At 38.3% G+C, this 25,490-nt stretch overlaps 2 protein-coding genes across 8 annotated transcripts in view; both read right to left on the bottom strand.

Moving 5' to 3' along the window:
* Positions 1-25,258, bottom strand: part of ralgps1 (Ral GEF with PH domain and SH3 binding motif 1) — a 166,146-nt gene extending 140,888 nt beyond the window's left edge. For 2 of the 4 annotated variants that reach the window (XR_007931185.1, XM_051902281.1), the window contains exon 1: positions 902-1,245. The gene's annotated coding sequence lies outside the window, so the exon portion shown is untranslated. Of the gene's footprint in view, positions 1-901; positions 1,249-25,137 lie in introns of those variants that run through there. The other 2 variants (XM_051902280.1, XM_051902279.1) reach the window with 2 other exon arrangements.
* zbtb34 (zinc finger and BTB domain containing 34) lies at positions 2,377-25,284 on the bottom strand. Of its 4 annotated transcripts, XM_051902283.1 has the most exons (3): positions 20,689-22,372; positions 20,510-20,589; positions 2,377-9,934 (listed from the first exon to the last, which is right to left on the bottom strand). In XM_051902283.1, exon 3 carries the CDS (start codon positions 9,898-9,900, stop codon positions 8,374-8,376), a length of 1,527 nt encoding a protein of 508 aa, XP_051758243.1. In that variant the 5' UTR covers positions 9,901-9,934; positions 20,510-20,589; positions 20,689-22,372; the 3' UTR covers positions 2,377-8,373. The 4 variants fall into 4 exon arrangements, with proteins under 4 accessions (XP_051758243.1, XP_051758242.1, XP_051758244.1 ...); XM_051902282.1 differs by lacking the exons at positions 20,510-20,589; positions 20,689-22,372 and adding an exon at positions 25,138-25,284; XM_051902284.1 differs by lacking the exon at positions 20,510-20,589.
* Between the last annotated feature and the right edge of the window lie 206 nt (positions 25,285-25,490).

Below are 25,490 nucleotides of genomic sequence, written 5' to 3'. Positions count from 1 at the left end.
ACCTGATATAAAATTAGTGGAAGTCTATGCAATGTCCTCACTAAGATAGCAAAACAAACCTGTGTGTGTGTGTGTGTGTGTTTACTATCTAGTTTACAATGACAAACAAAAACTTCTGGGTCCTTTCACTGCACCTTCCATCAAACATCTATAACTATCACCAGATAAAGAATTCCCAGGCAGCAAATCTATTTGTTTAACATATATATCTTAAAATTATTATTATTATTTTTAATAATAAGTTGCTATATTGAGGCTAATCACTCATCACAAATTACTATAATCCTAAATATTTATAAAACTTACATAAACTAGATCTATAATTACAATATGTACATTGGACTCCCAGCATTTTCCATAATGCCAAAGTGAAAGTACAAATACTGTAAATACAGGTGCTTTCCAAAGTCAAGGTAGTCTCTCTGGGTCAAAGCATCATCCACATAAACAAACACAGTAGGTCGGTTGGTTCATAATGTCAGTTACTGTATTGTTATGATTCTCATTTTTTTCAAAAGAAAGTATCCTCTATTTTATTTTTATAACGGTTGTTTTAAAAATATCACAGTGCAGGTACAAATGACAGAGCATACTTCTGAATACTGATGAGCCACAACAAAAATCTCTTATTCCATTCCTCCAGTTTGCATAAGACATCAAATAGAACAGTATCTTTACAGCAAAATGGAATCATAACATCTGAACGAAATACCGAGCATCCTGCATAAGCAAGTTGTTTTAGATGTAATGGCGTCATGCATCATACTGACAGTGTGGTACCCAGCTGGGGTGAGGCAGACGACCCCCCGTGACGAAACGCCATCCCTGCTGCTGCTGTTTTCATTTGGGCTTCATCTTCTGTACAGATACAGATGCCAACGGCACGAACAGTACAACTCACCTGTCAATGAAAATACGCCACTGTCTTCCTCCGCAGTTGAGATGCACGCGCCGCTCAACGCAAAGCTTATGTTTCTGTACTGCAGCACGACCTTAAGGACACAAAAATCCAATTTGAAAGGATTCACTCTCACTCTCTGGACTATCTAAGCCTATTTCAGTTATTCTACTCCATACGTGGACGTTGTCCTGGCAAGCAGCGTGTTTTGAGCAGGTATGATGACAAACACTGAGGGCTGTCCTGTGTAGACACGATGCTGCCGGATGGTGGAGATGCGGGTCATTTGCCAACAGCTGGGCATAGACATCAGGAAGTGCTGTACGCGATACCGTTTGATAGACAGAAGCTTTGACCAATCGCGTGGCGCCAGGCCAGAGTCCGCCTCCTATAATTGATGAACCAATCATTAATTAGGTCAATACATATGTCTCCTTGTTTTGTGTAGGTACTCTGCGTTGGAAATATGTGTGGACTGGAAAGGGGTTCAGGGTGACATATTTTTTATTTTATTGTTCACTTGAAGAAATGTATTGTTTATTTTTCATTTTTGATGAAATAGATGTATTGTTGTTGTTTTTAGATGTTTTATATGCTATTATTTACTGCGCATATATGCGTTATAACTACATTTTTTAGCCTTTAAGTTTTTGTGATACCACAACCCTCAATGTAAAGAAAATGTGATAATGATACACATTTATATAGGCTAATGTGCACTGCTTTTAATTTGAACTTTTTATTTAAGTGTTTATTTCAGGTAAAGTGTGACATTTTTCATGTACATTAAAAAAAAAAACGTGATTTGACTTTGAATTAGATCTCCCTGCTTAAAAAATAATATCAAAGCAGCTTATGATGGTAAGTCTGGATTTTAGGACATGGCAGCTGGTTTGTTACTGGTCCAAGGTGGTTTGCCAGCTCTAACCAGATTGGTCAAGGTCTACCAGGTCATTGTTGTCCCCACCAGCTGATAGTCCATCTGATCCTTCATCTAGATCAGTTTTGCCCATGGAGTCTATGACAAATGTCCTCTCAGGGACAAAAAAAAAAAAAAAATAATAATAATTCGGTAACAGTTCCATCATACGAATTTTGAGATATTTACTCAAAATTATTTAGAGATATTTACACAGGTCTTTTGAAATGTTGCGATTATTATTAATTCGCAAAACAATGTATTTTTTTTAATAAATTAAAATGTAAAAAGATTAAACTTTGAACTAAAATATAATTAAAAAAAAACTGTTTTACAGCATAATTGAAAAGTAATTTTTTTTTTTTTTTTTTTTTCCAAAAAATAATATGACTGGGCCTTAGGAAGTGGATACTGTAATTGCAAAGCTTCTGCATATTATTGCCATTTTAATTAACTTTTTCTGTACATGTGCTCCATCTAGTGGACATCAGCGTTAATGCACAAAAACACACACACAGCAATGCATATTTTACTAGAATGAGCAAAGCAAGTCCAGACATTTTGCCAAATCAGCATCTTTATTGTACAAACAAATGCATTTTTACCTATTGACATTTCTTTGTATCATAAAAAAGCAATATACAAGCTTTAAGAACGAAAATAAAAAGCAGCACAGAATGATTATGAGTAAAATATATCATTTGAATAAATATAACTTTATATTTCATGCTATAAAATAAAATTCATAAATGGCGAGTTAATTGTTACAGCATCGGCGTCAGCTAGCTTCATGTACTTCATAGTTGTATAAAACAGTAGAGTTCTGAGGTTCACAGTTGGGTTGTGAGGTTGAACATATAGTGGATAACAGAAGGTTGGACAGAGTGCTGTGATAGGATGAGAGCTAAAGATCTGCTTTCCTAAGCGGTGAAACTCCCACGCATTCGGGAAGAGCAAGAACGGAAACATTTAGGTGCATCTTACCACACCTGTGAGGCAGACTGTTTTGGGAACCAATGACTGAGGAATTGTTTCCCCACCTGAAGTAAAAGTGCAAGCTTAGTTTTGGACACACACAAATCACTGCGCATCCAAAATGGCATTTTCTGAATACTATAACCCTGAGTTCTACTTTTTACTTTTTGCAATGTCCCGAATACATGAGAGAACAAGTGTTTGAGTTAACAATTTTGCTTAAGTCCTCTGATTGGCCAATCCGATCTCACGGCAATTCGTACGTATTTTACGAGGTGGCTAATTCGTACGAATTCATTTGCTAAATCGTACGTATTTTACGTGTTGCCAAATTCGAATGAATGACCTACCCCTAACCCCGCTCCTAAACCTACCCGTCATTGGGGTTTAGACAAATCAAATGAATTCGTACAAGTGACGTTGTGCGAATACGTACGAATTGGTCGTTTCTTGACGCATGAAGAAAGAAGATCTTTAACGCACACCATAGCGGCAGGTTACATATCTAAAAGATTTTGTATTTGACACGGATTTAAAAAAAAAAAAAAAAAAAAAAAAATTAAAAGAAAAAAAGATGTGACTTTTCACCAGTGACACTGAGGCGACAGGTAAGTTAAGTACAATCAGAACATGTACTGTTGTAACCGCCAACACAAGCCGCACTGTAGAAGCATATTTGCCCAACCTGTCCAAGTTTTCACATAAAAGAATGTAGGCTATACATATATATTAAAAAAAAAAAAATTCGTCATGACCTCAGCTCCCTGACATCCTGAATGCATTCATTTTGAGACACGATCCTCTTGCGATCTGAGAGGCAGAAAGACACCAAAGGAAAAAAAAAAAAAAATGCTTTTACAAAGGTTATTGCTTTTGCATATTACACAGTGGAGACATGTTGGAAGTGGAGAACCAATGGAAGACTTCAAGATGTCCTTTTCTTCAATATCTCTAGGTTTAGCTCAGTGTTCATAAACTACCTGAAGTAAGTCAACAGTTTTCAACAGTTAAAAAGGACGAGCTGCACAATCAAAAAGTAGTCCAACAGCCTTCCCTGTAAACACTTCTTTTTTTGATGACTGTGCATGGCACAAACTGAACTGGTTTTATGTGAACAAAGCAAGTGAATATGGACCATGAGTATCTAGGTCAGTTGGCGGAGTATGACTCTATTAGTACAGTTCATTAAATCCTTTACATGAGTATGTTAACCCCATATCACCGATTTAACATCATCTTTTTGCTTACACATTATAAAAACTGAAAAGAAACCTGACCAGTCGTAAAGCACCATTAAAGGGGAAACGCATCCCAAGCGATAAAATATTTGAGGCCTTATGAGTCCCACAAGTTGGGAGTTTTACATGGTCAATTAATCCCTTATGGAATACATTTATTTATTTATTATTATTTAAGAAAAGTCATTAAGTGCATGCCAGGTGAAATATCACAAAAGAGATATAGCTATAAATGAAAATCACTTTCAAGTCTTAAGACAAAAACAAAAGGTCATCTGTAGTTTCGTATTACAACGCAGAGGTCACCATGCAATTCTACTTGAACAATAAGTGGGCCGGCATGCATATTCCCCCCTCTAGACCAAACAATATAATACAGCGATCTGCTAACCTGAAAGCATCATTCTGATGAGATTATAGCCAAGCAAAAATCAACTGACGAGAATATGATTTTTTTTTTTTTTTTTTTAAACTTATTTTAAGAGTAAGCTTCTATATTTTGAAGCTGTTTGATTGTCCCATTGTATTATTTCAGCATATTCAACTTTCAGTCGAAACTGCATAATGACTCGGATGCGAAAATCTGTTTCTTCAATGCATATCAGTCCCCAACAAATGGGATGTTCCCCCCATAGAAACAAAAAGAAGGATACAGAAACTTACTGCAGGTCTCGATTATGATCTAACAGGCATATTGCTTTTGCATACAACCATTAGTTCAATATTTATACAAAAGACCAGGCTGATACATTGATACATCCAAAAATAACACAAACATTTCCACCTTCTTTGAAGGAACCCCTCATCTCATTCCCATAATCTTGCGCGGCAACAAAAAAATAAAATGACCTGCGGGGTAAGTGATTCACATACACTACCATTCAAAAGTTTGGGGTCGGTACGATTTTTTTTTTTTTAATGTGAAATTGAGTCTCTTTCACTCACCTAGGCTTATTTGATCAAAAATACTGTAAAAACAGGAATATTGTGAATATTATTATTTAACTGTTTCTATTTTTGTATGTTGTAAAATAACATTTATGATCCAAAGCTAAATGTTCAGTGTCACATGATCCTTCAGAAATCATTCTAATATGCTGATTTGATGCTCAAGAAATATTTCTTAATATGAATGTTGAAAAGAGTTGTGCTGCTTAAATTATGGAAACAGTGACTTTTTTGCTGAATAAAAATCAATTTCTTTCAAAATAATTAAAAAAAAAAAAAATCTCACTGACCCCAAATGGTAGTGTAGCCTCTAGGTTTCACAGCAAGGCACCAGTTCAATCAACTTCCTCGACAAAACTTTTCTGTTTGTACCATCCCTTCTTTAAAGACCACAAAACAACATCCAAAATCTGTTCTTCAAAAGCTAAAGCTAATGCTTACAGCTTCATTCATTGTAAAACATTAGCTCAATGAAATGTTTCTGCTCAAAGCCAGTGTGTGTAATAAATGACAGCATGATGCAGGGAAATGAGACGAAAAAGATCTGCTGACACTTCTAAGATTCATTTGTTCCAGGGCTTGGTTTTGGTCTCTCTCTTGTCTGCTGTGCAACATACTACACAAACCCTTTACAATTTTTGGTTTGCTCTTTGGTTAGTGGCCAAAGTCATCTAAGATGAACGGGTACATTATGATATAGAAACAGAGCAAATCTAAACATATTTAGCGAACAAAGCAGTCAGGCTTACAATGCTTCAAATGACATACATGGCATCTCATGTCACAGAATGACACCAAACATGTTCTGTCAGTAGTATGGCATTGAGCGTTTTGGCTCTTGGTAACTGTAATAGTTTTCACATTTGGCTCACTGTTTTAAACTGCCATTGATTCAAAGCTCAGAGCCGGAAAAACAAAAATATAAGGTTCATTCTCACTCGTCTGCCAGTTATACAAGCACATGAAGAGATTTTAATGGCACATTATAAATAGTCCAGTATTCTAAAATATGAATTTTGAGCATTGATTTTAAACAGAGAGAAAAATGGCAAAGGTTTCCTTCCTTCAAATCTACTTTTCTCTCAGTGCTGAAGTTGAAATCTGAAAATACTTTAACTGAGAAAATGATATAAATGGAAATTAAAAAAAAAACAAAACAAAAAAAACAACATTAAGTAAACACCACTAAAGAAAGTGACTGCAACACTACAGAAACTGAAAACAGAAAAGCACCATAAATGTAAGTCACTGAGTAGTTTAACTTAAACTTTCAGAAACAAGTTCTACCCAAGGCGTGATACTGATGGCGTTTCACAGAATTAAGGAGTTTTCTTGATAGGATAATACCAGTCTCTGAACAAAAGGGTACGTTGCTTACACGAAGTATCCTTGGTGGTTGTCAAAGTAAACTTATAGAGGGTGTGGTAAAGTAAATATCTAAATGGTATGTCAAGCCAACTTGAAAGCACTTGAAGAGAACGAGGCATGTTTTAATTTGTCTGAGCATCCACAGCTATAAATCAAATATATTGCAGTCAGGGAGGCAGATGCTTGACTGTAGTGATGACTATAAAATATGAGTCTAGTGTATTGCTTACGATGAAACACTATTTTACTTGTTTTGCATTGTATGCAGCCGCTTATCTGTTAGAATTAATAAGACAGTGCGGTGATAAGAAATAACAAAATGTATCTAAAATTGTCATGTGATACAACAAGTAGCCTTATTCAATCACAGATCGAAAAAAAAAAAAAAGGTGTGAGGTATGACGTTTTGCACCAGTTACATAACATTGAAAATGGATAGGACGAGATATTGTCCAGGGCTCTCTCTTCATAATATTCGACACATAATAGTGCCCACAACAGTGGTACTGACACTGCAGGTTTATCTTATTACTGCTCTTTTGTAGTATGAAACCCAACACTATACCTCCAGCATAACCAATACACCTCCATACTATTTAATATTTTCAAAAGCATACCGGCAGTAAGTGAAATCTTCTTCAATTATTAATTTCTGTATTGAAACACCATACGTTTTGGTCTGTACATCAACAGATGCATTAATGTGAGAAGCCTAAGAGAGATTCTTATCACAGCTGTCTGTTCCACACAAAGTTACTGAAAAAACTAAAGCTCTTGCTATAAATATTTCACCAAGAAGTTTTTTTTTTCCCCCTTCTTCCCATGATAGTATGGCCCTAAGGCAATTTTCATATCTTGCAATGAACCCTTTTCAGAAACGCATTTACAAATATATTAATTTATAATAAAGGCACACCCTTCTCATCGGTGTCTAGAAAGAAAGAAAGAAAGAAAGAAAGAAAGGAACTTGGCACAAGAAAGAATTTGACTTAACATTCCTTAATTAAATAATATAGTTGACTGTGCTGCTACTCTAGCACTAATTTGCAACTATACCATTGATATTATAACTGAAACCAAATGGATAATGTTATAGAAAGAGTGCAAAACGACAGACTGTGATTCTAGGAAAAATATGGCATTATAATAATGAAAAAGTGGAAGAAAACAGCATCATATTTTGTAGTATATCCTTGATCCTGAAAATACACCACAGGTACACCTTGTACTAGCAATTTTCCCATAGACATACATAACATGGCTGCTAGAGAAAACTGAACAAGATTAATCCAGAATTCATACAATCACTAAGGAATATTTCACTGAAGTATAAAGTGGAGATATTTTGTTCAAGGGTTTTGCTCGGCATTCCAACCCCTTGGAAACAAAACAATCGTGACTTTATTGAGAGAAGCTTCTTCCCCTCCGTTCAGGTTCTTTGCTATGAGGTAAAACCTGGCTGGAGTTGATGACAAGCTACAAATACTGTCCATTATGAGTATGTTGAGGTTGTGTGATGAGGTATCGAACAGATGTGTCACAAAGAGCCTTGCACTGGCAGATAAACCATTCCTCGTGAGTGAGTGACCCAATACAGGCCACATGTGCAAAAACAGGTCAGGTAAAAGCGTGATATGACAAGCATCTCATCTGAGCTTTCACATTATTCATTATTGCAACATGCCTATATTACTCTGTAAATATGTTGAAAAACATGGAAATATATATATATATAGATATATAAAAATGTGATAAAACTCTTAGGAGGCCTTGATTACAGAGACCACCTCCCCGATTATTTAATTCCCCGATTATAAGACTCCTTCCCTTTGAAAAAAACTCCTTAAAAACTCTCTCTCTGTCTTAGTCCTGTGTAGAACTTCCACAAAAATGGATGAGTAGAAAATGCGCAAGGCAGGTTATTTCTTGTCGTTCTTTAAAAACAGCTGGGCTTAATCATGAAAAGAGTAACCCTTTAAGCTTCCTTATTAGATAAGTAGGACAAACAACCAAGTAATTTAATATACTTAATATCCACGCAGGGGTTTGGACGCAGGACTTTCTTCCGGACTACACTTGCCACTCTCTTCACTGGGGGTTTTTGTCGACAAATCATCGGGGTACGCTGCTCCACAGGCTACTTCACCCTCTGAGGTATCCTCTTGCTCCCCTCTCTGGCCATCTGGTGCCTCTCCCAGCAAGTCAGTGTGATTATTAACTTCTGTGCCAGAGGTCATGTGCTTCTTGCGCAAGTGCTGGTTGAGTGTGCCTTGGAAGGGAAAGCATTTGCCGCAGATCTGGCAGTGGAAGGGTTTGTTGTCCGTGTGGCCGCGGATGTGGTACTCCAGCTGATCTTTGCGGGTGTACTTCTTACCGCAGAACTTGCAGACGAAGGGCGTGATGCCCATGTGCAGACGCATGTGACGGTCCAGGCTGCCCTTTTGATTGAAGGACTTGCCGCAGTAGATGCAGATGAGGCGCTCGTTGTAGGGGTACCACTGTCCGCGGAAACTACGCTCCCTTACGTCATTTTCGAAGGTAGTTGCCGTTGCAGGTGGATCTCCTTCGTCGGTACCAGGCTTGAGCTGAGTTAGTAGATCGGCTGGAAGAGGCACGGGACGTTTCGGTCGGGCACGACCACCCCGGACACTGCTGAGCAAGGAACGAGATGGGCTAGAGGAACTCAGGCTGACGAAACAGGAGGAAGGTAGTGTCGAGTAAGTGTATCTGGCAGAGGAAAGCACAGGCCCATACGATCCCACGGTGACAGCCAATACCTGTTCACCATCCACTAGCTCTGTGTGGTAGCCGTCGTCACCTGCCGACGAACTATCGGAGTAGCTGGGACGGTCGGTTTTCTCCAGCTTGATATGGACATCAGTCACCTGCCCATCCTTCCCGATGAGTTCTATCTGTTCCGACTCAACCTCCATGGACACCTCCTGCTCAGATATTCCGTCGCTGCTCCCTCGGTCTGACTGACCCTCCTCCGCCATCCCCTTACCTGAGCTCCGCCCTTCCACGCAATGATTCTGGCGGGGATAGTAGGGTGGCGAAATCTGGGTGGGGTTTACAAAGATACCAGCGTCTTTCACACCGTTGGGTCCAGACCTTAAGGTGGTGCAATCATCATCTGGATCAGTCCCACCAGGCACTGGGATGCTGATTTTGGAGTGAATACCCTCGAGAATCTGTGTGCATTTGTCAATCACAGCCTGCATTTGGAGGAAGCTGGCAGCCGTGAGGAAACTGATGACATCACGTAGGCGCAATGCCATGCGGCCAGTGTAGCAGAAGGCCAACAGCTGCTCGAACACCTCAGGGCTCTTGATTACAGAGATAGAGAGGCCACTCATTGTGCCTAGTGCTGAATGATCGCGGAAGTATGGTGAACTGGCAGCCAAAACAGCCTTGTGGGCTCGGAACGGCTGGCCCTGAATGTGCACAATGATGTCGCACAGCTTGCCCTGGAGACGGAGCTCATTGAGCTGGTTCAGGACGGTGTTGCTGAATTCAGGAACATCAAACTCTATGAGGCTACCACAGTCCTCCATGACTCACTGACTTCTCTCCTGGTTTGTAGAGAACCTGAATGAAAGAAAACAATGTGTGAGGAGACATTTATAGATATTAATGGTAAGCTAAATGAAAGGTAGATTATATGTAAGTACAGATGGAATTTGCATACTTTTTTACATTTGTTGAAATCTGCAGGTAAAATATGTTAAAGCTGAAAGTACTGCAATCTTATTGGTATCTGAATATCTAATCCAATTTGCCAAAATATTTATTAAAATGAAAAACACGCAAAAGACTGAATTAGTAGAATATTATGAATAACAGGCATCCTGATTCTGCGGAAATACAATATATTGCCAAAAGTATTAGGACACCCCGCCAAATCATTGAATTCAGGTGTTCCAATCACTTCCATGGCCACAGGTGTATAAAATCAAGCACCCAGGCATGCAGACTGCTTCTACAAACGTTTGTGAAAGAACAGGTTGCTCTCAGGAGCTCAGTGAATTCAAGCATGGTACCGTGATAGGTTGCCACCTGTGCATTAAGTCCATTCGTGAAATTTCCTCACTACTAAATATTCCACGGTCAACCGTTAGTGGTATCATGAAGTGGAAGCAACTGGGAACAACAGCAACTAAGCCACAAAGTGGTGGGCCACGTAAAATCACAGAGTGGGGTCAGCGCATGCTGAGGCGCACAGTGCGCAGAAGTCACCAACTTTCTGCAGAGTCAATAGCTACAGACCTCCAAACTTCGCGTGGCCTTCAGATTAGCTCAAGAACAGTGCGTAGAGAGCTTCATGGAAAGGGTTTCCATGGCCGAGCAGCTGCATCCAAGCCTTACATCACCAAGTGCAATGCAAAGCGTCGGATGCAGTGGTGTAAAGCACACCGCCACTGGACTCTAGAGCAGTGGAGACGTGCTCCCAACTTTGTGGGAACAGTTTGGTGATGGCCACTTCCTGTTCCAACATGACTGCGCACCAGTGGACAAAGCAAGGTCCATAAAGACATGGATGACCGAGTTTGGTGTGGAGGAACTTGACTGGCCTGCAGAGAGTCCTGACCTCAACCCGATTGAACACCTTTGGGATGAATTAGAGCAGAGACTGCGAGCCAGGCCTTCTCGTCCAACATCACTGCCTGACCTCACAAATGTGCTTCTAGAAGAATGGTCAAAAATTCCCATAAACACACTCCTAAACCTTGTGGAAAGCCTTCCCAGAAGAGTTCAGGCTGTTATAGCTGCAAAGGGTGGGCCAACTCCATATTAAACCCTATGTATTAAGAATGGGATGTCATTAAAGTTCATGTGCACGTAAAGGCAGGCGTCCCAAAACTTTTGGCAATATAGTATATATGTGTTGAGCTTTGAGTATAAAGATTCACGTTTGGTGCAGTTTTAATTGCGATCCAATTATGATATTGTGATGTGTTTCACAGTGACTTATGTATTGCGTTGTGTATTGTGTCTTGAGGTAGTTAACCAACCCTTGTGTGGTCCATTTATACAGGGCTCTACGCTAACATTTTTCTTTAGGAGCACTTGTGCTCCTAATAAAAAAAATTTAGGAGCACAGTAAAAAAATTAGGAGCACTTTCTGATCAATAACAGACACTAACTTTCCCATTACAGGGCGATATTTGCCCCTTTAAATTAATTTCCACAGGCATTTTTACCATTATCAGAGCATTTTTTTCCCTAATCTTATGTATGCATCATATTTCGTCAATTTCTTAAATTAAATTCTTAAAATAGAAATTTTAAAGGTTTTTAAATGTTAAACAATAAATTCAGGTAGAACAATAAGACCCAATCAGACTGTTACCAATCAAAATAAATCATCAAAAATCTTTGCACTACAGAAGTGGCACAGAAGCTCCATCTGAAGTGGTTTTTAGACACATTTACATAGACTGCTTAATGCAGCTCATTGGTAAATAATGTTGTACGAAAGTTTTTAAATATAATTTTGAATTTAGAAATATGTAAAAAGTTACATATTTGATATTTTAAGTATAAACAGTCTGTGTAAAGTGTATATATGAAAATAAATGTATTACATTTACCGCCAGTAGGTGGCGGTAAATCTTAATGTGCGAGTCATTCATTCAGTCATTAAAAACGCAGATTCATTCATTCACCATTGCTTGGAGATGCGCAACAGTTCTGGTGTGGCTTTGTTTGAAACTTTTCACAAAATAGAGCAAAAACAGACATTATTGTGTCTAATGTTAAATCACTTAATATCACCTTGTTTATTGGACTTCAATAAGATCAGTAAGTATCATGTTTGCAATCATGCCAATACTCGGAGAAACAGGAGTCTACTCGTGTGATAATAATTAACTTAGGCTACATATTAGGCTTGCTGCGATAGACGGTGTTACCAGTGTTCAGCCGCAACACCGGTTATATCACTTGCCCACCATGACTGCGGCCACCGTCGTTTTGATTTTTTATAGTAATAAATATATTTATTTTAGTTAGAGAACAGACACAGTTAAAAACTGAATGCGTCTGCTCAATCCAATGAGAGCTGAACGAGAGTCGCAGCAAGAGTCAGATTTCACCTCACTTCGGCCATTTCGCCTCACTTCTCTGAATGACGATGGATGAAGATTTGGTTGCAAAGCGAAATGTAAAAGTATAATTTAAGCCAGTTTGTCATTGTACTGTTTTGTTGTTGTGTTTTTTTTTTATTTTTTATTAAGAACAATAATGAACCCACCATTCAAGCAACTGCCGCTTCCGAATCGCCGCTACTTTAAAAGCGAAAGTAAAATGGCAGCATGGTGCGTGTGTTTTTATTAATTTTTGGTGGCATTTTTGCCCTCAAGCCTCCGTTAATTTCCGACCTTGCTTATGATAATCCAAATGTAGTATTTCCAGTTAATTTGGCTGAAACATATGCAGCATGAGGCTGTCTCGTTTCACCTTGTAAACAGTCTTTGAAGTGTAGTCTGTTGCGCACATTTTTTGCATTTGCTCTGCTGACTGAAGCAAAGTCTTTGAATGAAGGCACGAAAAGCAGCCGATTGCAGTGCGAAACATAACTGTTGTTCAGTGTAGATGCATTTTAGGTGGTGTACTTTCTGTTCCGATTGTATTATAGTTCTATTCATGAGAATCGATCGGGTCACTCGCACCAGTGCGCCTAAATATTTTTTTTTTTTTCACACTCGCACGCAGTTATTTTCAGGCGCAAATGCGAGCGAAATGCTCGCACTGTAGAGCTCTGTTATATAAAGCTCTAGTAATAATCATGCAGGAAAAACCCTGAACAAAATATGCATTTGATACATTGGCATCAACCTGCCTACTGTCTAACCACAATGCACCAGTATTTTTACACATGAGTGTATGCATGCTGTTGTACAATGCAAATGCAACATCCACATGAGAAAAACAGTTCCATTTACTCAGAGAAGAAATTTGTTAACTAGTGCATTATTCTTAAAAAGTTTTGGGGTATGTGAGATTTTTAATGTTTTTGAAAAAAGTCTCTTATTTTCACCAAGGCTGCATTTATTTGGTTATTTAGGTGTCAAAACAGTAATATTGTGAAATATTAAATCAGGGAAAGTTCTTCATGGGTGTGTGCAGAGAAATCATTAGATCAAGTTGATGCATGGCCAAAAACGATGTGGGAGAAAGAGTGATCCATCATTAAGCGCATAAAAGTAAAACAACTGCAGCCACTTAGCTTGCAAGTAATGCTGAACAGCACACTGCATTATAAAAGCTGCCTTTAAAAAGAAATGTACGGAGCCCCGCACATGACATGCAAGAAAAATTTGTTCCCTCGATTTACTAAATCGTGCGCACGATTTACTAATTCGTTAGCTCAATTTACTAAAACGTGCGCACGATTTACTAAAACGTGCGCACGATTTACTATTTCGTTCCCTCGATTTATAAATCGAGGGAACGAAATAGTAAATTGTGCGCACGTTTTAGTAAATCGAGGGAAGGAAATATAAATCGTGCGCACATTTTAGTAATCAAGGGAACGAATTAATAAATCGAGCGCACACTTTAGTCTACTATTTTATTTCCTGCACGTCATGTCCGGGGCTCCGTAGAAATGTGAAAAAGCAGAATTTGTAAGAATTCTGTAAATTGAAGGATGTTCTTCTTATCTTCCTCTTTACACTCTCTCTAGGCCCTCCTATGCCTCCAACCAAGTCTAGTGATTCAACACGAGTCTCAGTCAGCAAATTAGGGAGAGTAAACACTTTCTCCAATTGGCAGGGCTTGCTGAGACACCTGTCTCACCACCCATATGTTGTCATCCTGCCATGGTCAAGAAAGTGAGAGAGAAAGAGGGTATGAGAGGACTCATAGAAACACCAGAATGTCAAATAAATAGCTAGATTTTTCTTTTATACACAAAAATAAATAAAAAGCCACATGATCATTCAGAAAGATCTTGCTGATTTGGTGCTCAAGAAACTTTTCTGATTATCATCAATGCTGAAAACAGTTGTGCTGCTTATTATTTTTGTAGAAACTGTGATACTTTTTTTTTCAGGATTCTTTGATGTAGGGCTGCACAATATTGGAAAAAACTCACATTGTGATGTTTTGTTTTTCTGTGATATATATTGCGATATGAAACCAGTTTCAATGAGATGATTGAATAGCTCTATTTGGAAAGAATTAATCATTCTAGTATGACAGATGACTTTATCGGGGAGTGAATCTGCATAGAAAATAAACAAATAAAAAGCATAGATAAATACAACAGAACAGATCCAATACAATGACATGCATTCATTTTCTTAATTGTATACGTTCACGTAAGCCATATGTGACTGTGTTTATGAGGATATTCGGCGAGAAGGGTATTTTAACATTAATTTGCGTTTGTGTCCATTCAAGCACAAATAGAGACAGAAGAGAATGGAATTCTGTTTTTGCGTGCTGTCTGTTGGACTCCATGTGCTCATACAGAAAAAGTGTGCGAGTCCCGAAATGAATTACCTTTTGCATCTTTTTGCGCACGAAAGGCTTAAAATCGCTTGAATGTTTAAACTGACATGACCTAAAACACCTGCAAATGATAAACTTTCACACAATGATGGTTACATTTTGCAATTAATCAGAGAATCACGTGCGTTTCAATCCATGGTGCTTGGTCTGTACCAGTGTTCATTTTGGCAGCCATTTTTGATTTAGTCTTAATCTTTATCTTCAGATGAAAATGCTCTTTAGTCTTAGTCACATTTTAGTCATTTTTGTCTTTCATATTTTAGTCTAGTTTTAGTCATTACTTTTAGTCAAAGTACAGTTACCAACATTAATTTTGACAGCTATTTATATGTAATCCTTAGACAAAATAGTCATTATAAATTTTCTCTTTAGACCAATTCATTTAAGCTTATGAAAAATTTGAATCAAGGTAACAGGCTGTATTGACATTGCACTCTTAACAGTAGCACTTGTGCAATTCTACATATCCCTTTTCGGTGGTTCTCAAACTTTTTAGTGTCGTACCCCCTGAGGGATTTAACATCCTTCTGCGTACCCTCTCTTTTCCCAATTAGACTGCTGTTACACCTTTTCCATTAAGGGACAGTATCTGCCCTCTTAAATCGATTTTTCCAGTGCATTTTTTTACCTTTATAAAATAAATAATGCTTTAAAAAAATTCAATAAATACAATGATGATAAAAACGAAGTGATACATTTAAATATAACATTAAAACCGCCAGAGGGTGACTGTAAGTCACTGTTTTTATGAGTGAATCATCAAGTCATTCATTTTTTCAGTATCAAAGCAAGCGGCTGTAGTTATAAATGGGTCATTGAATCATTGGCGATTTGTTCGTTCACAAAACACAGCTTGTGTGCTACAGTTCTGCTGTGGCTTTCGTTGCAAAATAGAGCAAAAATACTGTAAATACTTTTTAAAATGTACATCACTAAATATTACCCTTTTGCTTGTTGAACTGTTGTATAAATCAATGTCACATTTGAAATCGTGTATATTCGGGAAACATTGCATTCTTGCTGGTATAATATGATCAACATTAAAAACAATAACTCACAGAAGGGTATGTTTTTGTATCGAAGAGAGTTTTAATCTTAAATCTCTATGCAGTCTGAGTCTATATTTGTTCTTCATGCTAGTAAGTGCTAAATCCCCACTTTTACAAAGGTATATTGTTGAGAACAGCACTAATGTAGTGTGATTTGCTGGTGTGGATGCAGTTTTGACTGCGAAAGATGAGGTAATTTTACTGAATGTCGTGTATTTACGCCATTTTACCTGCTAGAAATACATGCCCAGTTTTAATGTTATTTTAAGGTGGAGAAGAATTAAATGAATGGCAAAACTCAGCACTTTGTTCGCATATGTCAGTTTGAGAGCCTTTTTAAATTAACACTGGTCTGTATGGATCACAGATCAACTATGACTAGGGTTGAGTACCATTCACATTTTAACCGGTATTGATACCAATATCGATGCCTGAAATTCGGTGCCACTACCCAACAGTACCTTTTTTCGATACTTTACTCTCTGTTTAATAACCAAAATGTTTATTTCAGTGAAAAATGTCCAAACCTCTCAGAATTACATGTGTTTCCTTAAAGGAATAGTTTACTCAAAAATGAAAATTTCCTTATTATTTACTCACCCAAAGGCCATCCAAGATGTATATGGCTTTCTTTCCTCAGAAAAAATAAATTAAAGTGTTGGAGGAAAACATTCCAGGATTTTTCTCCACCTAATGCAAGTGAATGGTGCCCATCGTAGAGCATTTTTAACGGTCCAGAAGTCATATTTAGGAAGCTTTAAAGGGCTCCACATGACTGCAGCCGACAAATATAAGGGTATTCCTTTAGCAAGACGATCAGTAATTTCCAGAAAGAAAAAATTATATACTTTACCAACAAAAGCACGTTCACAAAGCGGTTGAGTTCACAACCTCTCCCATGACGTATGCACGTTGGGAAGGTCACACATGAATTTGGGGTGAGTAAACAATCAGAAAATTTTCTTTTTTAGGTAAACTATTACTTTAAAACATATTAGTCAACTTGTCTGGAAAAGCAGTCTAGTCCGTTTTGAAAATATGTAGTTTCGCTTTAGAGAAATTGTGAATGAAATCTGAAAGAAATGGGTGTGAAAGAAATGTGGAAAATCATGTTAAACATACAGACGTTAAATGCTGTCATTTCCTACGTTCCCACATATATTGAAGAGTGAAATCATGTCGAAAAGGCGCTGTGCCACTTCTATGCAAACCAAGCTGAACTTAAGTTTGATAGGTTGCCAGAGAATGTATACTCAGTTGATCTGGTGGACCCAAGGGGGCAAGTGTCTTGGCCGCACTCCAGCGAGATGCAATCACAGTATAACACTCAGGCTTGTGTCCTGAGGGAAGAGTTGAGGGGGATTTTAACACAGCTCTTGAGAGCTGAAAACAATAAAATCATGAAACTTCCTCATACTATGGGTTGCATAAGTAAAAGACCAAGGGCCATGTTCATATGGCGGATTGGTGAAAAGATTGATCGATAAATGTTAACAATTTCTCAATGAGATAAGGCGGCAATGTAAACAGTGATGTAAAAGATTTGGCATCAGCCAACATGCATGTCAAAAGCTATTTATTTTTTATTTTTTTTGTCATCAAAAAGCTGTTCCAGTTGAAGAGATCTATTTGCCTTGCTTCACCGCATGACACATCTTTATGTCCAACCATAGGTTACTTATTGTATCTCTTAACTAGTGGATCAGCAAGTTATATGTTCTAAAACGTCAATTTTACACACATTTGTATTGCATAGCAGACCAAATCAGACATTGAAATTAGGTAAACACCATCTCAGCCTTATTAATCATTCATAGGTTAATCAAAATTAGCCTTTTTAAAACTCATTACAGTAAAATCTGTACTACAGTCCCTTTTAAATATGCAATAACCCGTAGGGAAGAAACCGTCACACAAGCTACCCAGAATCCCTAAACAACTGTAAAAATAAAAACTCACGGCTAACTGGGAAAACTTCTTTTACCGGTTCACTGAGCAAGCCGTTAAGAGTGGAAACCACCATATCAGCACTGGCAAATGGAACGCTGCAGAAGGCCTGCTTCAAGATAAGCAGCTTTTAGCCTATTCTGCAAAATAAAACCTAGTCCAGTACTGCCAAAATTGCTTAACATGCACAGTCTGGCAGGAGGAAACCGATAGGACGTGAGAGGGCGGAAAATCTGCCAGGAGTGCTTGCAAAGTTTGTGAGGGACTGTTTTCAGTAACTACCAAGAGAATGCTGAGCAATGTGGCTTATCTTAGCAACACTTTGATTGAACAACAGGTCTTCACAATAAGGCCTGCCCGATGGACCGAGGCCAGCACGAAGGACACTCAGGAGAGTTAATGGAATTGTCACCTGATCGGGTCTGTCATCACGAAAGTGGTTTTAAGTTTTGTCGATTTAAACATTCAAGTGCAAGACGACACAAAAGAGAACTAAATTCAGTATTTGCGCGCTGTCTTACAGTGTCTATAATCAGTGATATTGTCTACACTGGATGCGGCACAGTGCGACAAATTTCCGACAGTAAACGTATTCCCCGTTCTGTTTCTGACGTAGTCCAAGTGCTTTGCAACGGTTGGCTTGTCGCGTGCAGTGTAGACAGCTTTTAGCTGTGGCGGCACGATGCGATAGAAGTCGCGTCTGGTGTAGACACGGTGTTAAAGACGTCTCTCAAACAGTGTGCAAGTAGCAAATTGAGTTCTCTTTCACATCCTCTTACACTTTAACGGACAAATACATGATTAACTATTGTAGTTATAACAACTGATCTATATTTAAACAACAAAGACTATGCAGTGTTATTTTACATTAAATTACTTCATTTACTGAGTACAACTTATAATGTAATTACTATTGAATTTCTGTGAAATTTCTTCCCTTAAAGCGCTCTTTGCACTCTTTATTTTACTATTTTTTTTTTTGCTATTGCTTGCAATTTGTTTATTCGTTGTTTACTTATCTTTAATAATACTTGAACTTTATATTAGTTATACTAATAGTTTGTACTGCGATATCGAAACTGTAATCAATAAAAAAGTGACATTTCACTGGTATCTAAAATTCTGGTGTCATAAACAACCTTATTTATTAGAATACATGGTTCAAAAACAATGAAAACAATAACTTTCTTTTGTGGTGGGGCCCTGACCTGGCCAGTAAAAAAAATAAAATAAAAATCCTTAGTGTTGAGCCCTGAAGAAGATAAAGTATTGGACTCTAAGTTGATCAGGATATATATGCTAGCAGCATAAAGAAGAGCAGTTTGTTCCTGCAGCTTGATAGCATAATTACAGCAATGCTATTATAGAGACAGAGCGACACAGGTCATAATCTGAAAACCACGCCCACCGGGGGGTAATACCGTCTCCATTGACTTTGTATTGCGTAAGGCTGCCTCCTTGTCATTTTTGACTTATAACAATAAACAGAACAATGTCTAAAAGCTGCTATGTGACAAGGTGTACAGAAAACAAGCTAAAAAAACCCAGAACCTAAAACTCCTAAAACTAAAGTTTTTATAAGCTGTCGACCCAAAAAACGAGCGTTTAAGGACTAAAAAGTGGATACAGGCGATTGAGACAGAGCGCGACATATTACTCATATTACTATGAGAACTACGCCCACTGGAGGGTAACGTAATCAGCGACAGGAAATATAATATATAAAACTGACATTTGGATATTTGACTTAACAGTGACAAAATGTTTACTGCACACGTAGGCTTACTGAGGCATACTGAGTGTCAGAATTCCAAAATTTACCCATTCTTCCTGCTGATGCTTCACGTCTTATTGCCTGTATCCACTTTTGTCTCCTTAAAGGCTGGCTTTTACGGTTCGGTAGCTTATAAAAACTTAGTTCTGGGTTTTTTTAGCTTGTTTTCTGTACACTTTGTCACACAGCAGCTTTAAGGCATTGTTCTGTTTATTGTTGTAAGTCAGAAATGACAAGGAGGGGCAGCCTCACGCAATACAAAGTAAATGGAGACGGTTGGATTGTTCCCCCCCCCCGGTGTGGGCGTGGCCTAAATGCGCCCTGTCTCTATGCTTTGATAGCGGCGGATATAGAAATATGTGACTAGTGATTGTAGTTTGTAACTCAGTACTGAGTTACAAACAAACTACAAACACTAGTCATGTATTTCTACCGCCACTGTCAAAGTATTGCTGTAATGTTATGCTGCTAGCATATATCATGATAGTATAGAACTCAACACAGCAGTTGCTAGCATGAACGGCTAACAAAAAATGGGTCAGAAGCTCTGGGTAACATCCCTGGTCCCAGGCATGAGGCTACACCAAAGGAATCTTCAGTTAAAAAGCTAACGTTTTGCTCCCGAACGTGACAGGAGAAAGATCATAAAAAGGCCAATGTGCATTAAGAACATAGTCCAGGCCCATTCTGTGCCTCCTCCCATCACCATCCATGAGTCCAGCCATTTTGATGGCAAGAAAAGAAAAGCTACATCAAAGGGAAACTGCTGCACAAATTCGAAAGGATAATTAAGAATCGCTATAAAGGAACTGGCAAGGGAAATCAGCCAGGCTTTGCATATCTAACAGGCATAATCAGAGTGGATAAAAATACCACCAAGTCATTCTGTTTTGCTTCGGGTGCGCAGGTCAAAGGCATCCTTTCTTCTTTCCCAAGTCGATCCCCATTGAAGCTGGCTAAGAGACAAGGAATACACAGCCAAAGCCCACTGAACCACAAGCTTCAGGAACAAACTGCTCTTCAACAATCCCAAAACATTCAAGTATTATACTCACAGCAGATGTCATTAGATTCAGAGGCAGCTACAAAAAAAAGCCTGAGCAGCGGAGGTGATGTCTTGTGTAAGGTACAAGAAAAATCCTTCCCTTTTTCTGTGTGCTATAAATCTGCCATAACAGGAGGAACTTTCAAACCAAAAGCCTTTAACAGCTAATACTGAAGAGAAGCAGCCACAGCCACAAAAATGAAAGGTTTATCGAGTGCAAAGCAATAATGCCTACTCATGCACACAGCTTAATTGGTTTGGCTCCGTCTGTTCAGACAAGCCTGGTTGAGAAAACATTCTGAGTGGTTAGGAGGGACATTTATGACTCCTCCTGAGATGCCATAACACACCTATAGGAGTATAGCAAGCGAAATGCGGCTTTTAAGATGACAAGGACATGGGAAAATCCACAATGAAGACACTTTCATACGAACTTCCTGGTGAGCAAATGCAAAAAAAAGTACTTTCTATTTCAGACCATTTCGCAAAAAAGACATTCTTCAGGCACACAATCACCTCGAACATATTCTAGAGGCTTCTATATAACCTAAGCTCTTATTTCCACATCATTGAGCAAAAAATCATATCTGAAAAAAAGTTATGGATGACTCAAGTTTCAACGGGATATCCTGCTTGTAGTTTGCAACGGTGCCCGTACACTTTTTCAGTGTCCTTGGTTCTGAAAGTATTTCTCTTTTTCTTTTTTTTCTTCTTCTTTTTTTTTTTTTTTTTGTCCATAGGGATTTTTAAAAAGTCTTCATTTAAGAGTTGTAAGCCATGAACCACCAAACCAACTAGCTACGAGTTGAATCACAAAATAACAAACTTTGATTTAAAGCAAAAAAAGTTCTTAAAGGAACACTCCACTTTTTTGGAAAATAAGCTCATTTTCCAACTCCCCTAGAGTTAAACAGTTGAGTTTAACCGTTTTCGAATCCATTCAGCCGATCTCCGGGTCTGGCGGTACCACTTTTGGCATAGCTTAGCATAGTTCATTGAATCTGATTAGACCGTTAGCATCTCGCTCAAAAATGACCAATGAGTTTCGATATTTCTCTTATTTAAAACTTGACTCTTCTGTAGTTACATTGTGTACTAAGACCGACAGAAAATGAAAAGTTGCGATTTTCTAGGCCGATATGGCTAGGAACTATACTCTCATTCCGGCGTAATAATCAAGGAACTTTGCTGTCGTACCATGGGTGCAGCAGGCGCAATGTTAATTATATAGAAACAATATATTGCATAAAAATGCATAAAAATATTTAAGCAGTTTGAGAGCGTAAGGACTGACTCTACTGTACGTCATATGCACTGCTGGTGGACGCTAAGAGGATATTTACACAAAACACAGTTTTCAATTCCACTGCGCTTCTTTTACATTGTTTTTTAAAGTGCTAGACAGACGTGTTTAACCATTGCACTCGCGTCTTTTGCAGCGTCTCGCACAACACGACATTCTAAAAACGTGGCGCTCAAGTTAAAAGAAGTTAGGCTGTGTGTCCACCAAAGCATTTTTTTCCAGAGCCTAGCATATTTTTCCAGTTGTTTTCAAAGGAAGTGCTGCGCTTTTTTAAAACGCCAGCGGCATGACGAGGAGCTGAGCATCTATTTCGCGCTGAGTGCTCTGTTTTTTTTATGGTAGCAGAGAGTTAAAGAATATTCAACTTTGGGTAAAATGCAGCGCTCATCATTGTCACCGACCGTCACATGCTGCTGGGACAACGGCAACAGATGACAACAAGAAGCACAACAACGGATCAAAAACAAGAAATTTAGAATCAGAGCAAATACTTTACATAGTATCAACATTTTTGTATATTTAGAAACAAACTCTCTGGAAAATCAGATACTAGTAACACTTCCGTGGATATTTCGTATATAGCACATATAGAGTCTCAATTGAAAAAAGGAAAAAAGAAAAATGCTGCGTAGCCGAAGCACTCTCAAGCACCCGCAGCAAGGCATTTTCAGAAGAACAGTGGCATTTTCAGCTGGCTAAAAATGCTTTGGTGGACACAAGGCCTTAAAATTCTGTCATTACTCACTCACCCTCATGTCATTCCAAACCCGCAAGACTTTTGTTTATCTTTGGAACACAAATGAAGATCTTTTTAGATGAAATCTGAGAGCTTCCTGTCGTTCCATAGACAGCTACGTAACTACCACTTTAAAGCTTCAAAAAGTTCATAAAGAGATTCCATATGAACTGGTGGTTTAGTCCAAATTTTCTGAAGAGACTCGATTGCTTTTTATGATGAACAGATTTAATTTAGGCTTTTATTCACACATAAACCTTGATCAGCAAACAGAAGCTCAACTGAACCAGCTTGATGAACGTTTATGTGTGAATATAAGCCTAAATTCAATCTGTTCATCATAAAAAGTGATCAAGTCTTTTCAGAAAATTTGGACTAAACCATTAGATTCATATGGACTAGTTTTACGATCTCTTTATGAACTTTTTGAAGTGTCAAAGTGGTAGTTATGTAACTATCTATGGAGGAACAGAAAGATCTTAATTTGTCTTCCGAAGATGAACGAAATTCTTATGGGTTTGGAACGACATTAGGGAAAGTAATTAATGACAAAATGTTAATTTATGGGTGAACCTACCCCGTTAAACTTTAAAAAAAAATGCAACTCTAGACCTTGCATATTTCCCCCAATTCCACTGACTTGCGTCTCATGTTTTTAAACAGCAAAAATGTGCTCTGTGTGAACCGGCCATAAGGAATTATGTTGCCTCAATTTTCTAGCAGCAGTTCTCTTGTTAATGAATTTTTCTCTTAAATAAACAACCTTGTAGCTCACATTAGGTGTCTTTAAAGTTTTAGAAGTTTTCGTTAAAAATCAATTCCCCTGTGGAGAAAATAAATGGGATTTTTACTTCCAGAACCCAACTGTTGCGCAATAATATTCTTGCAATCTGTTTGCCGGATTGTTCTTTTAACCTACTACTAGTCTGCATTTGTCAATTACAGTTAGCCATTTAGCAGTTGCTTTCATCCAAAATGACTTACAACTGAGAAAAAACAAAAGCAATTTATCACACAGAAACCAACAATATTGCTACTTATCAGTATTACAAAAGCTAGAGCAAAAGCGTTAATGTTGAAAGGTAAAGAAAAGATAGTTTTTTTTAATCTTGTTAACAGCAAAGTAACCAATCAAATAACTCAAGGATCATTGCTGTACATATGAACTGCCAGGTGAATTGAACCTAACAACCCTATCTGCCCTGCCCTTTAAACCCCATGTCATATATTGTGGTGTATGGCTTTATTCCATGTCTTATGATAAAGTCCATATTTAATGATGTACAATACAAACAGAACAACTCAAATTTGAAAAAGATTTCAAAAACAAAACATTCACAAGAAGGAATTATTATGCCACATGAACAACCAGTGAAAGTGAAACTATACAGTGAAACTTTTCACATTCTTACACCTGAAACACTCACACTTTACTGTCCTTGTACGACAATCAAAATAAAAATAAAAAAGTATGAGAATTGAAAGCCATCTTATAGACACAGCACTGTTTGTAGATAGTGGCATACATTATGACATGTGGAAGTTAAAGGGTCAAATCACCCAAAATGACAGGCAGAAGTTTAGGGACATTTACGTTCATTGAATCTTTCATTTTCAGTTTGAGTGAACTATCCATTTAACAAAAAACAAAAATAACTTGGACTTAAACTTATCCCTTATCCCCCAATTATTATGAATTTAATACATTAATCATGGTTTTCACGATCAAGTTACTTAGCCAATTAAATGTAGTTTCACTTTAGCTTCAAATAAATCATTAACGTTACCACCTTGTCAAACAAATCAGTAACATCTCAATTGACACCCTGACTGTGTTTTAAAACCAAGTGAGCTGCCTTCATAGAGGGCATTGTAGGCATAATATTGTAACATTGTAGGCAAAACAGGCACGTTGAAACGCATCTGTAAAACTGTCTAGGTAGGCAGTTCAATAGTTTCTAACACAGCCAATGCCTTAAACTTTCGATATTTAAATACCTTAAAGAAATAAGTAAATGTAAGGTAGTTTTGCATCACGTCTTTAGCTGTGATCAAAAGTTTTACTTGTTAACAAATAGGAGGGTGGGAAAGTGGCCCGCTTGCTTGTGATTGAGGGGAATGTGGAGGATGGCAGCTAATACTGACTGCACATGAAGGGAAAATAAACACGTAAACTACTTTGATCAGCTATCGAACGGTGTAAAACGGATCATGGCAGTTTAATTTACCCAGCGCTGCATGCGAACTCTCCTTCATTACATTTGCGACAGCCGAGTTGCTCGTACCAAAGCTGTCACGGAATGCTAACAAGTTAGCCGGTTAGCGACATGCATTTAGATGCGTCCGGTAGAACTGCGCCAAATAAAACAACGACGACGTCTGAGCAAATATAATGCGCCGTTAATAAAGTCGCGTCTCACCTTCTCCGATCAAACGTCGCCCATTCCTCTGCACAGCGACTCGCTTTTGCTCCAGCCTGGCCTCCTCCTTCCCCAGCTGTGCTCCTCAGCCGTTGCTATTTTTCCAGCTCTCTGCCCAACCGGAAGTGGACGCGTGCGGTCTCCAGGGGACGCGCTCTGTCTCTCGAGTTTCTTGACGTGCTATCAAGGAAATCGCCCAGTGGATGCTATAGAGATCAGTGGTAGGACTCGCCCCCTTCGCTCCGAATTTTCGGTACAAGGGTCAGGGAGTGTATGTTTAAGGATGTTAGCTTTGTTGCAATAATTTCAGTGAAGGGTATCCAAGTCTTCATTTCCGTGAATACCCACTAAAC

This window comes from Ctenopharyngodon idella, chromosome 8, assembly GCF_019924925.1.
Source record: "Ctenopharyngodon idella isolate HZGC_01 chromosome 8, HZGC01, whole genome shotgun sequence".
Classification (NCBI taxonomy): Eukaryota; Metazoa; Chordata; class Actinopteri; order Cypriniformes; family Xenocyprididae; genus Ctenopharyngodon; species Ctenopharyngodon idella.
The sequence above is the reverse complement of the archived record's forward strand: the minus strand, read 5'-3'. Positions and strand labels throughout refer to the sequence as shown.

What these genes read in the sequence shown, in the direction of transcription:
- zbtb34 (XM_051902282.1), bottom strand. Translation starts at nt 9,900, where the DNA reads ATGGAGGACTGTGGTAGCCTCATAGAGTTTGATGTTCCTGAATTCAGC.